At 44.9% G+C, this 14056-nt stretch overlaps 1 protein-coding gene and 1 pseudogene across 1 annotated transcript in view; one reads left to right on the top strand and one right to left on the bottom strand.

Annotated features, from left to right (window-relative positions):
• The window catches only part of LOC134965997 (kinesin-like protein KIF18B), a 205018-nt gene that overhangs the window by 179876 nt on the left and 11086 nt on the right, over positions 1 to 14056 (bottom strand). The window contains exon 5 of the mRNA XM_063942446.1: positions 7558 to 7668. Within this exon, the coding sequence (XP_063798516.1) occupies positions 7558 to 7668 (111 nt within the window). The remainder of the gene's footprint in view (positions 1 to 7557; positions 7669 to 14056) is intronic.
• On the top strand, positions 4941 to 5059 carry LOC134967549 (5S ribosomal RNA; annotated as a pseudogene).

Below are 14056 nucleotides of genomic sequence, written 5' to 3'. Positions count from 1 at the left end.
GAAAAAGGACTAACATTCTCGCCAACTAAGAAATTTGACAGATTTCAATGGCAGACAGATCTAAATCTTTTTGGACGTAAACTTCTACTTACAAAATTTTTTGCCAATCAAGAAAATAACAGAGAAAATGAAACCATCCCTTTCCCACTCGGTCTTTAATCTCCAGAAAATTAGAAGCACTTAATAGCCTGGAAGAATTTTCAGATCTGGCAACGGTGAAGGCAACTCACAATCAACGACAGATTTGCAGAAAGAAATCAACGTTTTTTCCCAATGAAACCATCTGTCCAGAGGTAAGAACGTTTATGAATATGGTATCTAAAGATCTTGATACACTTTATATAAGAAAAAGGAAGTTCAGAACCACAGGCAATTTGTCCCCGCAGGCCAGACATGCCCTGAAAGAAATCAAATCCTGGCAAGATATAACAATAAAACAGTCGGACAAGGGAGGTAATGTGGTCCTATGGCCGAAAGAGATGTATGAGAAAGAGGCGAAAAGGCAACTCAATGACACCAACTGCTACAGCAAGAGTCTTTTTGATCCAACGCAAAATTTGACAATCCAATATATGAGGATTATTGAAGAAGCCAGACATCTGGGGACGATCACGCAAGCAGAATATGATTTTCTCAAAATTCAGCACCCCAGAGTCCCAACCTTCTACTTGTTACCCAAGGTGCATAAAAATCTATACAAGCCACCCGGACGTCCCATAGTCTCGGGTAATGGAGGCTTACTGGAGAAGGCTTGCACATTTCTAGAAATCCATCTTAAAGATTATGTGACTACTCTACCTTCCTATACCCGGGACACAACAGACGTACTAAGAAAGATTGAAAACATCTACTTGGAGGATACACATCTTCTGGTAAGCCTAGATGTAGAAGCCCTCTACACAAGCATCGATCATAACCTAGGTATCAAGGCAGTCAAACATTTCCTACAGACGGACGGATGGGATGACTTCCATGAATTCCTCTTAATCCTCTTAGAATTTGCTCTACGCAAAAACTACTTCACGTTCAATAATCTCTTCTACACCCAGGAAAGGGGCACAGCCATGGGGGTGGCTTGTGCCCCTACCTATGCCAACCTTTTCCTGGGGTGGTGGGAGCAGGAAGTCGTTTTCCATGAAGACCAAGATCATTTCACACAACACATTATTCTTTGGACTCGCTATATCGACGATATTCTCATGATTTGGGAGGGGTCGCAAGAAAAACTCTCAATTTCTAATCTTCCTGAATTCTAACAACTTGAATCTTAGATTCACACATGAACAGAGTACGGAAAGCATCTCTTTCCTTGACCTGAAGATATACAAAGGAAAAGATAACATGCTTTCCACAGAACTATATAGAAAGAAAACAGCCACCAACACCCTCCTTCATCAACAAAGTTCCCATTTTCCACCCACCATTCAAAACATCCCAAAAGGTGAATTTTTACGGCTTAAAAGGAACTGCTCTAGCAAAGAAGTCTACCAGGAGAAATGTAAAGATTTGACCAAGAGACTCAAGGAACGAGGGTACAGCTCAAGACTCATCAAGAAATCAAAATTATCTCTTCAAGAAACCCCAAGAGAGTCATTATTGTTTCATGAAAAACTTCCAGATAAAGAGGACAGTGTTCTCAGATTCGTGGGCACATTCTGTGAAGAGTGGAGAGACATTAAAGGAATCCTCCAAAAACATTGGCCAGTTTTACTGTCGGACAATGATTTAGCGAAGAGATTAAAGAACACAATTGACATGAGCTGGAAACGCTCGCCCAACCTGGCAGATCATTTGGTTCAGAGCCACTACATATCACAACCCGCTAGGAATCCTACCACCACGGGGACCTATCCCTGTGGAGAATGTAAGGCCTGTTCCCACATCTCTAGAAGCCCAGAAATAGTGGATAAATTCAGAAATAAAATAAAAATCACAAATTTCTTTAACTGTAAGAGTACCAATGTGGTCTACTGCATTACTTGCCCGTGTGACAAAAAATATGTGGGCATGACAACCCGCATGCTCAAGCAAAGGGCTCTGGAACATATTGGATCAGTCAGAAATGCAAAAACAGATCAACAAAAATTCAAACAATTAACCACAGTGGCCAGACATTTTCTTCAATATCATGCGGGGTCTCCCAAAGAACTCAAAATATTTGGCCTCCAACAGATCAAATTAGGCATTAGAGGTGGCGACATTACAAGAGCACTGTTAAAGAAAGAAAGCGAGTGGACTTTTAAATTGGGAACAACAGCCCCCAATGGTCTTAATGAACACATCAATTACAGTGTCTTTTTGGAGTAATGTATCGAATCAGTTCAATTGTGCTATCGTACAAAGTCTTTTCATATAACTTTTTCCTTATCCACATTGCCAAACTAGCCGGCATAGAATTATGATATTAATATATTCTTCTAAATATCAGTTAGCATTATAGCAATAATTCCTTCTCTTCAAAAATATTAATTTAATTAATTAATTTTTCTTCATAACTTCCCTTCAATCCCCACATTCCCACACTCACTTCTTTCTCTATTTCACTTGCAACAATCCCATTTACTAACTTCTCCATCATAACTTAAGGTTCCTCATTTTGCCCTACTTCCCCCCCCCCCCCCCAACTCTTTCTTCTCTCCTCATTTTCCTTCACACCACACACAGCATCCCCCCCCTTTTTTTCTTTTCTTCCCCCCTCCCCCACATACCCACCTACCCTCCCCCCACCCTTTAACCCCACCTCCCCCCACTTAATAACCCCCCTATTCCCCCCTTTTTCCTCTCCTCCCCCCCCCCCCATCCCATCCCCAGCCCTCTTTTTTCCGTCTTTCCTCCTACTCTCCCTTTTCTTTCTTTTCTCTTTTTTTCCCCCTTCTATCACACGGCACTACACTTTTAACACACATCACTGACGCACACTGTCCTCATTCACTCCGGTTCCGTGGTTTTCACATCTCTTTAGAGTGTTTTTCCTTGTTTTTCGTTTTGTGTGTTTTATAAATTATTTTTGTTTCTCCACACAGTATCACACACCATTCTCATCTCCAAATGGTATTTCTCTCACACTTTCATCACAATAATCACTTCAACACAGCCCATATCCGGCAGCCTAACAATTCTCTCATGAATCACCAAAAGTAATTAGCAATTAATATTAATACAATCTATCTCCTTTCACATTTTCACTATTTACACACTTTGTTTCCAGCAACTTTCTCATCTTTCACTCCTTCATATTCTATTTCCTTGTACACGTATATGTTTATTATTTACTCCTTTTAGAATCACTCTTATATTTAATAGTTCATTAATCATTTTATTACCAATTAATCAGGTGCTCCCTGATATATTTTTATCTCTTATTACTGTTTGCATCTCTCATTATCACTCATCTGTCCTAACATTGAAATATTACTACCATAGTCTAATGCATCACCTCGCAATGCCACAGCCAAATGTATCATATTCTAATGTAACAGTTCTTTCTTCACTATACCTACTCATTACAGTCCTAGGTCTCCTTTTTCAATTATTGGTTACTGATTATGTCCGTCAAACCATCCAACAAGCGCATTGGCTAAAGCTTCAGTTAAATGACACGCACGGAGGGCTCACAGATCAGACGATCATGTGAACAAGCTCCTCCCAGCGAAACGCGCGTCACTTCCGGTCCGGCACTCGACTTCCGGGACCTCCGTAACGGAGCTCCGACGGGCGGACTCCCCTCCAGCTCACACACAGCAAGTACAGCATCGCCTGCTGCAGCTGGCATTAGCCCCTTGGTTTGGTCTCAGTGCCCTTGTGCCCAGCGCCAGTACAGGGGAGAAATTTCCTCCACTCTGTGCATGCCGCACAGACGGGACTGTTTCCACAGCAACCAGTTTGTTGCCTGACGTTTTTTCTCGGTGATTGTACACATACACAGGACACTCACCCAGTGTAGAGAAACTGCTTAGTAGCCTATTACGTGTGCATTTAAGCCATTACTTCCGGTGTCAGAGCTATTAACTCAGTCAGGCAATTTATAGATTATACACATTCCTGCAGCAGGAGAGCTTTGCTTGTGCAATACTATTACCAGTATTTATTTATATACACTCTGTCTTCACAAAGTGTGACAATTGTTTAAACACTTTTGTATCTCTCTTCAATAGACGGACAGCTGCTTATGCAGCGTGTGCGCTGGAGTCTATGTGGTTTTTCATGGTGCTTTTTTATGGTGCTATTTGAGTCAGCCAATGGTATCTCTGCATTCTATTCAGTAATCTATCTGTGTGATGAGTAAATAAACACAATTGTATAGTACTTTCCATAACAGATAGATAGCTGCCAATACATTTCATGTGCTGAATGCTTGTGTTAATTCTCATGTTGCTACTATATGAGCCATCACTGTTGCAATCTATTCAACAATTTCTTCAGTAACAATTATTGTAACATAATTGTTTCTCTCACGAACAGATAGATAGCAGCTTGGGCAGTTTACGTGCTGGATTTTGTGTCAAATGTTATGTTTCAGCATATATTATTTCTGCATTTGCAACTTTGATATTTCCTTACCAACCACCCAGGCTGTATTATTGCGTTGATATACTCAATGTTTATAATTATTGTCTGATATATCCAAAGTATGTTTGGGAATTAACGTAAAGGTGAATCTTTACGGCACCTTTAATTACAGATATATCCTATTAAATAGGACTTATCATTTTGCTTATTGGTATACCACATTTTGTTTGTGGGAAATTTGACATGTGTTCTTATTTCAATTCCTCTGTGGGGGATTTCCCATAAAAGAAACAAATCATTTTGTGGTGTTTCTCGTTCAAGCTGCTTCTTGGGCAAATTTTTGGCTTTTGACAACGCCATCCATTGGACCAATTTGTCCTAAATAGCTCAAGCAATAACCATTCCCCCAGCAGAGAGGCACTTACCTGACTTTCTACAGTCATACCATGCTGGACATGCCCGATCTCGTCTGATCTTGGAAGCCAAGCAGCATTGGGCCAGGTCAGTACCAGAAGGGGTGACCCTCTGGGAATACCGGGTACTGTAGCACCAAGGAATATACCCTCTGCTGATCAGCAAATTTAATTCTAGTCATACCTTGTATTCCATTACCGCATTTGACCCACTTCTCTAGGAGTCCGGATTGTATACAAGCCGGTTTTTCCATTATCTCTCATATGAAAACATTAGTGTACATAACATCATAATCTTATAGAGATAATAGGAATATTTATATTTTCGCTTTTGACAAACGTCAAACATCAATACTCACTTACAAATCAGTGGGTTTACGGGTAAACTTTCTGTCACCCTCTTTATATAAGTGAGTTACAAATTGTATCGTCTACATTATTTTTGTTTAATACTTGTTTTAACCATATTGCCGATTTACAGCAATAATTTTAGTATCCTTTCGTCTGTGATTAAAAGTTAAGTTTTATTCTTTCCTACCCATACATTACCATATCCTATCTTATCCTATCTTTCTAATATACCGATTCAAGTGTGCCCCTGAGAGACATTATCAATAGTCCCTCTTTTTTTGCCTCTTGCTTAAACCTCTCTACAGTTTGTTTTGGAACTGATGTCTGGGAGCACCACCAACCTTGTTCTACTTTAAAAGCCTTATTAGGCGAAGTCAGTAGCTTTATGTTGGTTTGAATATATCCTGTTACATTTGATATATACCAATTGAATTTAAACTATTGTACAATCCGGACCAGTGCAGATTTAAAAAAAAACCCTACCCAATAGGGTTAGAGTGTGTGGGAAGGAAGTCTGGCACAGAACCTATCAAAACCAACTCCTCCCCCCCCCAATAACCCCTCCCATCTCCAGCCTGACCAACAATTACCTAAGTCAACGTTTAGCAAAGCCGGTAGAGACAGAACATTACCAATAAACAAGACAAAAATACAGGAGGGATCGCAGCGTCCCCCAGATGGAATCAGAGAAAGATTTTATGGTACGTAATAAAAATCCCTATTTCTCTTTCATCCATCTGGGGGACGCTGCGTCTGTCCTGATGGGATTTCCCAAAGCAAGCTAAATAGAGGGAGAAACAGACGGCATAGCCGTCTGTAAACTTTGACGCCCAACAGAGGCAGTCTCCACACCAAAAGTATAAAAACGGTAAAACTTGGTGAAAGTATGCACGGACGACCAGGTCGCCGCTCTACACAGCTGCTCAACTGAAACACCACCACGAACAGCACAGGAGGCCCCAACAGCTCTCGTAGAATGAGCCCTCAGGGAGCCAGGCACAGGTAGTGCAGAAGATATATATGCCTGCCGAATGGCAGATGTTACCCAACGCGCTACTGTGTTTTTAGAGGCTGGCCAGCCAGGTTTGGGTGCATCAATCAAAAACCAACAAGGTATCTGTACGGCGAATAGACATTCATATACAGATATCCAACATTGGCCCTCATTCCGAGTTGTTCGCTCGCAAGCTGCTTTTAGCAGCATTGCACACGCTAAGCCGCCGCCTACTGGGAGTGAATCTTAGCTTATCAGAATTGCGAACGAAAGATTCGCAATATTGCGAAAAGATTTCTCTGTGCAGTTTCTGAGTAGCTCGAGACTTACTCTGCCAGTGCGATCAGTTCAGTGCTTGTCGTTCCTGGTTTGACGTCACAAACACACCCAGCGTTTGCCCAACCACTCACCCGTTTCTCCAGCCACTCCCGCGTTTTTCCCAGAAACTGCAGCGTTTTTTCACACACTCCCATAAAACGGCCAGTTTCCGCCCAGAAACACCCACTTCCTGTCAATCACATTACGATCACCAGAACGAAGAAAAAACCTTGTAATGCCGTGAGTAAAATACCAAACTTCTTAGCAAATTTACTTGGCGCAGTGCGAACATTGCGCATGCGCAGTTTGCGGAAAATCGCTGCGATGCGATGAAAAAGAACGAGCGAACAACTCGGAATGAGGGCCATTGTATTTATGTTTGAGGTGAAACAGTACAATCTGCTGTCTTCTGTTATTGGCACGTTCCTTTACAAAAGGTGGCTAAAAGATGTTAAGTATAATGGGGGACATTTACTGAGCAGTGATAAGAGCGGAGAAGCGAGCCAGTGGAGAAGTTGCCCATGGCAACCAATCAGCACTGAAGTAACATCTATAACTTGCATACTATAAAATGATACAGAGCTGCTGATTGGTTGATTGAGCAACTTCTCCACTGGCTCACTTCTCCGCTCTCATCACTGCTTAGTAAATGTCCCCCTATGTCTCATAATGGGATAGTCAGCTGTCTGATGAAATCCTGTAAAATTATATATATCTACATCATACAATATCCCGTAAGACAGAATGCCAGCTAGCACTATACCGACTACGGCATCCCAGCAGCGAGTCCCTGTTGCGGGCTCGCCAGACTTCTATTCCCACTCGGTTAGTGGCGTGGACCCACCAACCGAGTGGGAATACCAAGGCGGGTGTCTGGATTCCGGTGTCTGTCTCCTGAACACCAGGAACCCGACTGCCGGTAAAGTGGCCATCCATCCATACATACAGCAGAGAATGTAAGAAGAGACATACCTGGAATACAGCATGCGATCGAGAGGACGATGCATTGGCGTCTGTTGGATGCTGGGTGCGGTTAAGGTTCCCATTGGCTAACATTTGCAGTAACTGCTCCGCAGATTTGGGCTACGTATTTGGGAAAAAAACAAACAGGTAAGTTTATTGCTCATGCAGCATTAGTCATGGTGCACTGTATGGTACAGTATCATGTGCTGTTGCTAGCCACTGCTGATAAAACACCCGCTTCTATATCACACAGGCATCCTACCATAAACGCATACTGGGGTACAGAATGTTAGGCCCACTCACGGCTACGTACTGTAGTGGTATTGAAGCTTTACATTTTTTCCACTTTGATTAGGAATATTTCTTAATCTTCTCCCATCAATAACTGCACTTTGATGAATGCCCTCTCCTGAAACCCCCAACACTGGTGATATTTAGCAGGGTCCCCGGAATATAAAGACGGCCAGGACCTTGGTTGCTGCTTGGCTTTATCCATAATCAATATGGATCAGATATAGCACCACCAAGACTTTCAATTAGAACCGCTGGGTTGAGGAATACTCTTCCGATAGAGACCGGCAGACACGAAGGTGATCAACAGAGGCCATCAACATATGTGAAAAAGATTGTATTCCATACAGTCAACGTTTCGGGGATCAAGTCCCCGTCGTCAGGACAAATATACAGCAGAATCAACAAAAATAACCAACACCAATCTATTTTTGTTGATTCTGCTGTATATTTGTCCTGACGACAGGGACTTGATCCCCGAAACGTTGACTGTATGGAACACAATCTTTTTCACATATGTTGTCTCTGAGTGCCGTTCATTGCTGGATTTCTATGGATGATTGGTCCTGGCACCTGAGCATCAGTGATTAGGTTGTTGGAGTGCCGGCTGCTGCTGGATGTGTGTATATATACATACACACACACACACACATATATACACACACATACACGTTACATCTATATATAGATAATCCGCCAGATACAGCAGCAAATGGGGATCCTAGAGGAGAAATCTCCAAAGTACCGGTATTGGGGGGAAAAACAAAGAAGAAGGAGTACATTGTCTAATAAAACAACACATATTTAAAACCAGAAACACTCATTTTAAATCAAAATTAAATCAGAATTAAGACTCAAGAATCTATTTATAGGTCTCGGAGGGGATATTAGACTTTGTTTAGACCAAGAACATGACCAGGGGGAAAACACAGGTTTTCCTAGATACAATCTCTGACAGATTCATGGAATCATTGTATCTCACCAGAACCAGACCATGATTGGGAGGTAACAGCGGTGTGACTCATTGATACAATACGGTGTGTAACTGGCATGGAAGAACTTAAGATCTTGCAGATGGCTCCTATATAAAAAGCACAGAACGGTACCTATTTGTTAAGAAAACTGGCTGGATACCAATCCCACACAGAAAAAAGTAACAAATAAACAAAGAACTACAAATCAATGGTTATGAAGTTTAGCCCCTGGTTGTGGCACACAGGATAAGCCCTCGGGACACTTTAATAAGGCCTCCTTTGTGTACTTTTTGGGGATAAGCGTTTATAATAGGATTTTAATACCTAACGGTAAATCCTTTTCTCGTAGTCCATAAGGAATATTGGGGGAAACTAGTACGATGGGGTATAGACGGGATCCCCAAGGAGCCGGAGCACTTTAAATTTCTTGAACTGGGTGTGCTGGCTCCTCCCCTCTATGCCCCTCCCACAGGCAGTTATAGGTAAAAATGTGCCTGAAGGAGAAAGGACATATGTGAGAGAAGGAACATGATAACAGAAAAGGTGGTGAGATTTACACACCACTAACATACAACAATCAGCAATGGCTGGTAACAACAACAGCTGAACAGGTAACTATAGAACAAGAACCTACAGAAAAGTCCACGCACTGAGGTGGGCGCCCAATAGCCCTCATTCCGAGTTGATCGCTCGCTAGCTACTTTTTGCAGCCGTGCAAACGTATAATCGCCACCCACGGGGGAGTGTATTTTGGCTTTGCAAGTGTGCGATCGCATGTGCGGCCGAGCGGGATGACATTTTTTTTTTTGCAGTTTCTGAGTAGGTCTGAACTTACTCAGTCCTTGCGATCACTTCAGCCATCCGGTCCCGGAATTGACGTCAGACACCCGCCCTGCAAACGCCTGGACATGCCTACGTTTTTCCAACCACACCCATAAACGCCCTCTGTCAATCTCCTTGCGAACGGCTGTGCGAATGGAATCGTCGCTAGAAGCATTGCACAGCAACAATGCTGTTTGTACCCGTACGACGCGCGTGCGCATTGCAAACGCATTGCAAACGCATGCACAGTAGTAACCTGATCGCTGCGCTGCGAAAACCGGCAGCGTGCAATCAACTCAGAATGAGGGCCAATATCCCTTATGGACTACGAGAAAAGGATTTACCGGTAGGTATTAAAATCCTATTTTCTCTAGCATCCATAAGGGATATTGGGGGAAACTAGTACGATGGGGACGTCCCAAAGCTTCCAGAACGGACGGGAATGTGCGGAGACTGCTGCAGTACCGCCTGCCAAAACTGGGTATCCACTTTGGCCAGGGTATAAAATTTGTAGAACTTCACAAAAGTGTTCTTCCTCGACCAGGTAGCAGCTCGGCATAGTTGCAAGGCCGAGACTCCACGGGCAGCCGCCCAGGAAGAACCCATTTATCTAGTAGAGTGGGCCTTTAGAGACTTAGGAACAGGTAAGGCTGTCGACACATAGGCCTGTTGGATAGTAAGCTAAATCCAATGAGCAATGGACTGCTTTGAAGCAGGACAACCCTTCTTGTGCGCATTATCGAGCACGAACAAGGAATCCGTCTTTCTGACCCGAGCTGTACGCTTGACAGATTTTCAAGGCACGCACATCATCAAATGCCTCCGGAGGAGCAGTAGCATCAGAACTGAACGGAACCCACAATAGGTTAATTCCGATGAAACGCAGAGACAACCTTCGGCAGGAGCTGCTGTCTGGTCCGGAGCTCCGCTCTGTCCTCGAAAAAGACCAAGTACAGACTTACACGATAAGGCCTCCAATTCTGAAACACGTCAAGCAGAAGCCAGGGCCAGTAACATCACCGTCTTCCACGTGAGGTACTTGTCTTCTGTCGTCATCAGAGGTTCAAACCAGGAGGACTGTAGAAATTCCAACACCACATCCAGATCCCAGGGTGCCGTAGGCGGCACAAAAGGAGGTTGGATGTGGAGTACCCCTTGCAAGAAGGTCTGAACTTCTGGCAACACTGCCAATTTCTTCTGGAAGAAAATGGAGAGGGCTGAAATCTGGACCTTAGTGTTTTGACGTCACAGGTTTCCTGCCCTGAACCATGGTTGCAATAACCTTCTTGGAAAGGCCTTAGAGAGCTAGGATGTTCCGCTCAACCTCCATGCCATCAAACGAAGTCGCCGTAAGTCCGTGTAGATGAACGGTCCTTGTTGAAGAAGATCTCTTCTGAGTGGTAGAGGCCAAGGGTCTTCGACGGATATGTCCAGAAGTTCTGCGTACCACGCCCTTCGGGGCAATTAGAATTGCTTGGACACCTTGATTCCTGATTTGCTTTAGCACTCTTGGGGGCAATGGGATCGGAGGAAACAGGTAGACCAGCTGGTACGGCCAAGGTGACACCAGTGTGTCCACTGTCCTCGCCTGAGGGTCCCTTGTCCGCGAGCAATACCAGGGAAGTTTCTTGTTGAGACAATAAGCCATCATGTCTATTTGTGGACAACCCCACCGGTCGATGATCTGCTGGAACACCAGATGATGGAGCCCCCACTCCCCCGGGTGATCGTGACGACTCAGGAAGTCCGCCTCCCAGTTGTCCACACCCGGAATGAAGATTGCGGACATGGCACCTGCATTTCTTTCCAGCCAGAGGAGTATCTTTGACACCTCTCACATGCAGGCTCTGCTTTTTGTCCCTCCTTATCGATTGATATATGCCACCGACGTGGCGTTTTCCGACTGTACCTGGATTGCGTGATCCTTGAGTAGAGGAGAGGCTTGAAGTAGAGCATTGTAGATCGCCCGAAGTTCCAGAATGTTGACTGGAAGGAGGCTTTCGTTGGCTGACCACCTGCCCTGGAACTGCGCCCCTTGGGCGACAGCTCCCCACCCTCTCAAACTCGCATCCGTCGTGAGGAGGGTCCAACCCTGAATCCCGAAACTCTTGCCCTCCAGGAGATTGGAGGACTGTAGCCACCACAGGAGGAAAATCCTGGCCTGAGGTGACAGCTGAATCATCCGGCACATCTGGAGATGCGATCCGAACCACTTGGTCAGGAGATCCAACTGAAACGTTCTGGCATGGAACCTCCCATATTGGTTCGCCTCGTATGAGACAACCATCTTTCCCAACAATCTTATGCAGAGATGTACGGACATTGGAGTAGGTTCGAGCACCATGCAGACCATCTCCTGAAGTGTTTTTGCCTTGTCCTCTGGTAGAAATACCTTCTGGGTCACAGTATCCAGCAACAGCCCCTGTCGAATTCCAGCTTGTAGCCCTGAGAAATGAGCTCTCCCAGACGCTGCTGAAGTCACACAGTGGAGCCTCCCACCTCAAGATCCCCTCGGGGTGGGTACAGTCATGCTGAGGCTTTAGTGGAAGACGAACCGGTGGACTGTTCCTGAGAACTGGTGCTTGCAGGTTTTCTAGACTTGCCTCTAGCCGCATTGGAGGCACCTCTGGCCTTCGATCGAAATCTTTGAGACCGAAAGGACTGGACAGACGGCCTTGGATAGGAGCGTCTCACCGGCAGGGCCCCAGAGGGGATAAACGTGGATTTCCCAGCCGTAACTTTAGAAATACAGGTATCCAGTTCAACCTCAAAAAGCCATTCCCCAGAATAGGGGAGGTATTCCACATTACGTTGTTTGGATTCTGCGTCCGCAATCACTGACGCAACTACAAGGCATGGGGACACTGCCATGGCAGACGTCCGAGCATTAATGTTCCCCATCTCCTTAGAGGGAATCACAGAGGACACGTGTAGTGTCCTGAATGTGCTTCAGCAGGGTTACCATAGTAACTAAGGCCATATCCCCCGGGAGACCCCCTGAATTTGAATGGCCCAAGAATGAATAGCATGGGTCATCCAGCATCCCGCAATGACCAGTCTTTGTGAGAGGCCGGCTGCAGTGTATATAGACTTTAGGGTAGTCTCTATCTTCCTATCCCCAGGATCCTTCATAATAAAGGAGCCCGGGGCAGACAGCACCACCTTCTTAGACAGGCGAGAGACTCAAACATCCACCCCAGGGGGTTCCTCACAAAATTTTCTACCTTCAGGAGCAAATGGGAAACTGCACAAAAACTTTGTGGACACTTGGAATTTTTTGTGAGGCTGTTTCCATTCCTGTTTGAATAAGTCATGTAACTCTGGAGAATCAAGGAAAGTGACATTGGCCTTGTTTTGTACAAAGAAAAACAACTGCTGTGACGCAGCGTCCTCTAGAGGGAGCTTTAACACATCCCTTATAGCTAAAAGGAGGTGTTCAATACCCTGAGTAGAACCGGTATCCCCATCATCTGTATCAGATAGCAGCGCAGGTAAACCACGCTTCTGGGGACGAGAGAGAGAGAGACTGTGCATCAGCCCTAGCAGCTAAATCTGCAACAGCTTGTTGTAGTAGCCGAGTTTTCTGCACATTAGCAGTGAGCTGGGATGACGTATCTGACATCATAGTTTTAAGAGACCCTAACCAGTGGGGCTCTGGACCCTCTGCCCCAGCCCCTTCACTAATTTGTGGAGATTGACTGCATTGTTCACAGGAAACAGAATCATCAGATAATGGAGAGAATCTGGTGTGACATACTGCACAGCTTGTGCTTACCCATATTTCACAGTAAACACAAAAACATACACACAGACAGTTATAATGAAAGCCTGCCCTACTGTATTTGAGAGAAGACACAGAGAGAGGGATGATACCAGTACACCCTGAGCTGCACAGCCCCAGTGAGACTGTCAGTTCTGTAAAACACAGTAAACACTAACAACTGCAATCCTAAATAGGCTCAGAATAGTGTACACAACTGGCTCTCCCCCTTTGCTACACCCTGTACCAGTTTTCCAGCGTGTCCGAGAGGCAGGAAGCACTGAGTGTGTGTTGCTGATGGCTGTTGTAAGTAGAGGAAGGCGCCAAAACGCCCAGAGTCCGCTCTGAGGAAGCTCCGCCCCCTCCAAGGGCACCAGAGCTGTACATATTTTTTATACTGGCAAAGTCTCCTAAACAGCTAAAAACATCACACCGTTTGTACTCCCCACCGATGTCACCTTCAGTCAGCGTTAGGGGTGTGCGACGTGCTGCAGCTGTGACAGCCAAGGCGCAGTGCCCTGCTGAACAACTACCCCTCAGGACGGTGGTCCTGCAGCGGGAAAGTGGCTCTGCATCTCGTAAGGCCTGTGACCGCCCCCCACCCACTAACTCCCACGGTGCAGGTATGCTGTCGCCCAGACAGCGTACCGAAAATAATAAA

This window comes from Pseudophryne corroboree, chromosome 10 (genome assembly GCF_028390025.1).
Source record: "Pseudophryne corroboree isolate aPseCor3 chromosome 10, aPseCor3.hap2, whole genome shotgun sequence".
Lineage (NCBI taxonomy): Eukaryota > Metazoa > Chordata > Amphibia > Anura > Myobatrachidae > Pseudophryne > Pseudophryne corroboree.
The sequence above is the reverse complement of the archived record's forward strand: the minus strand, read 5'-3'. Positions and strand labels throughout refer to the sequence as shown.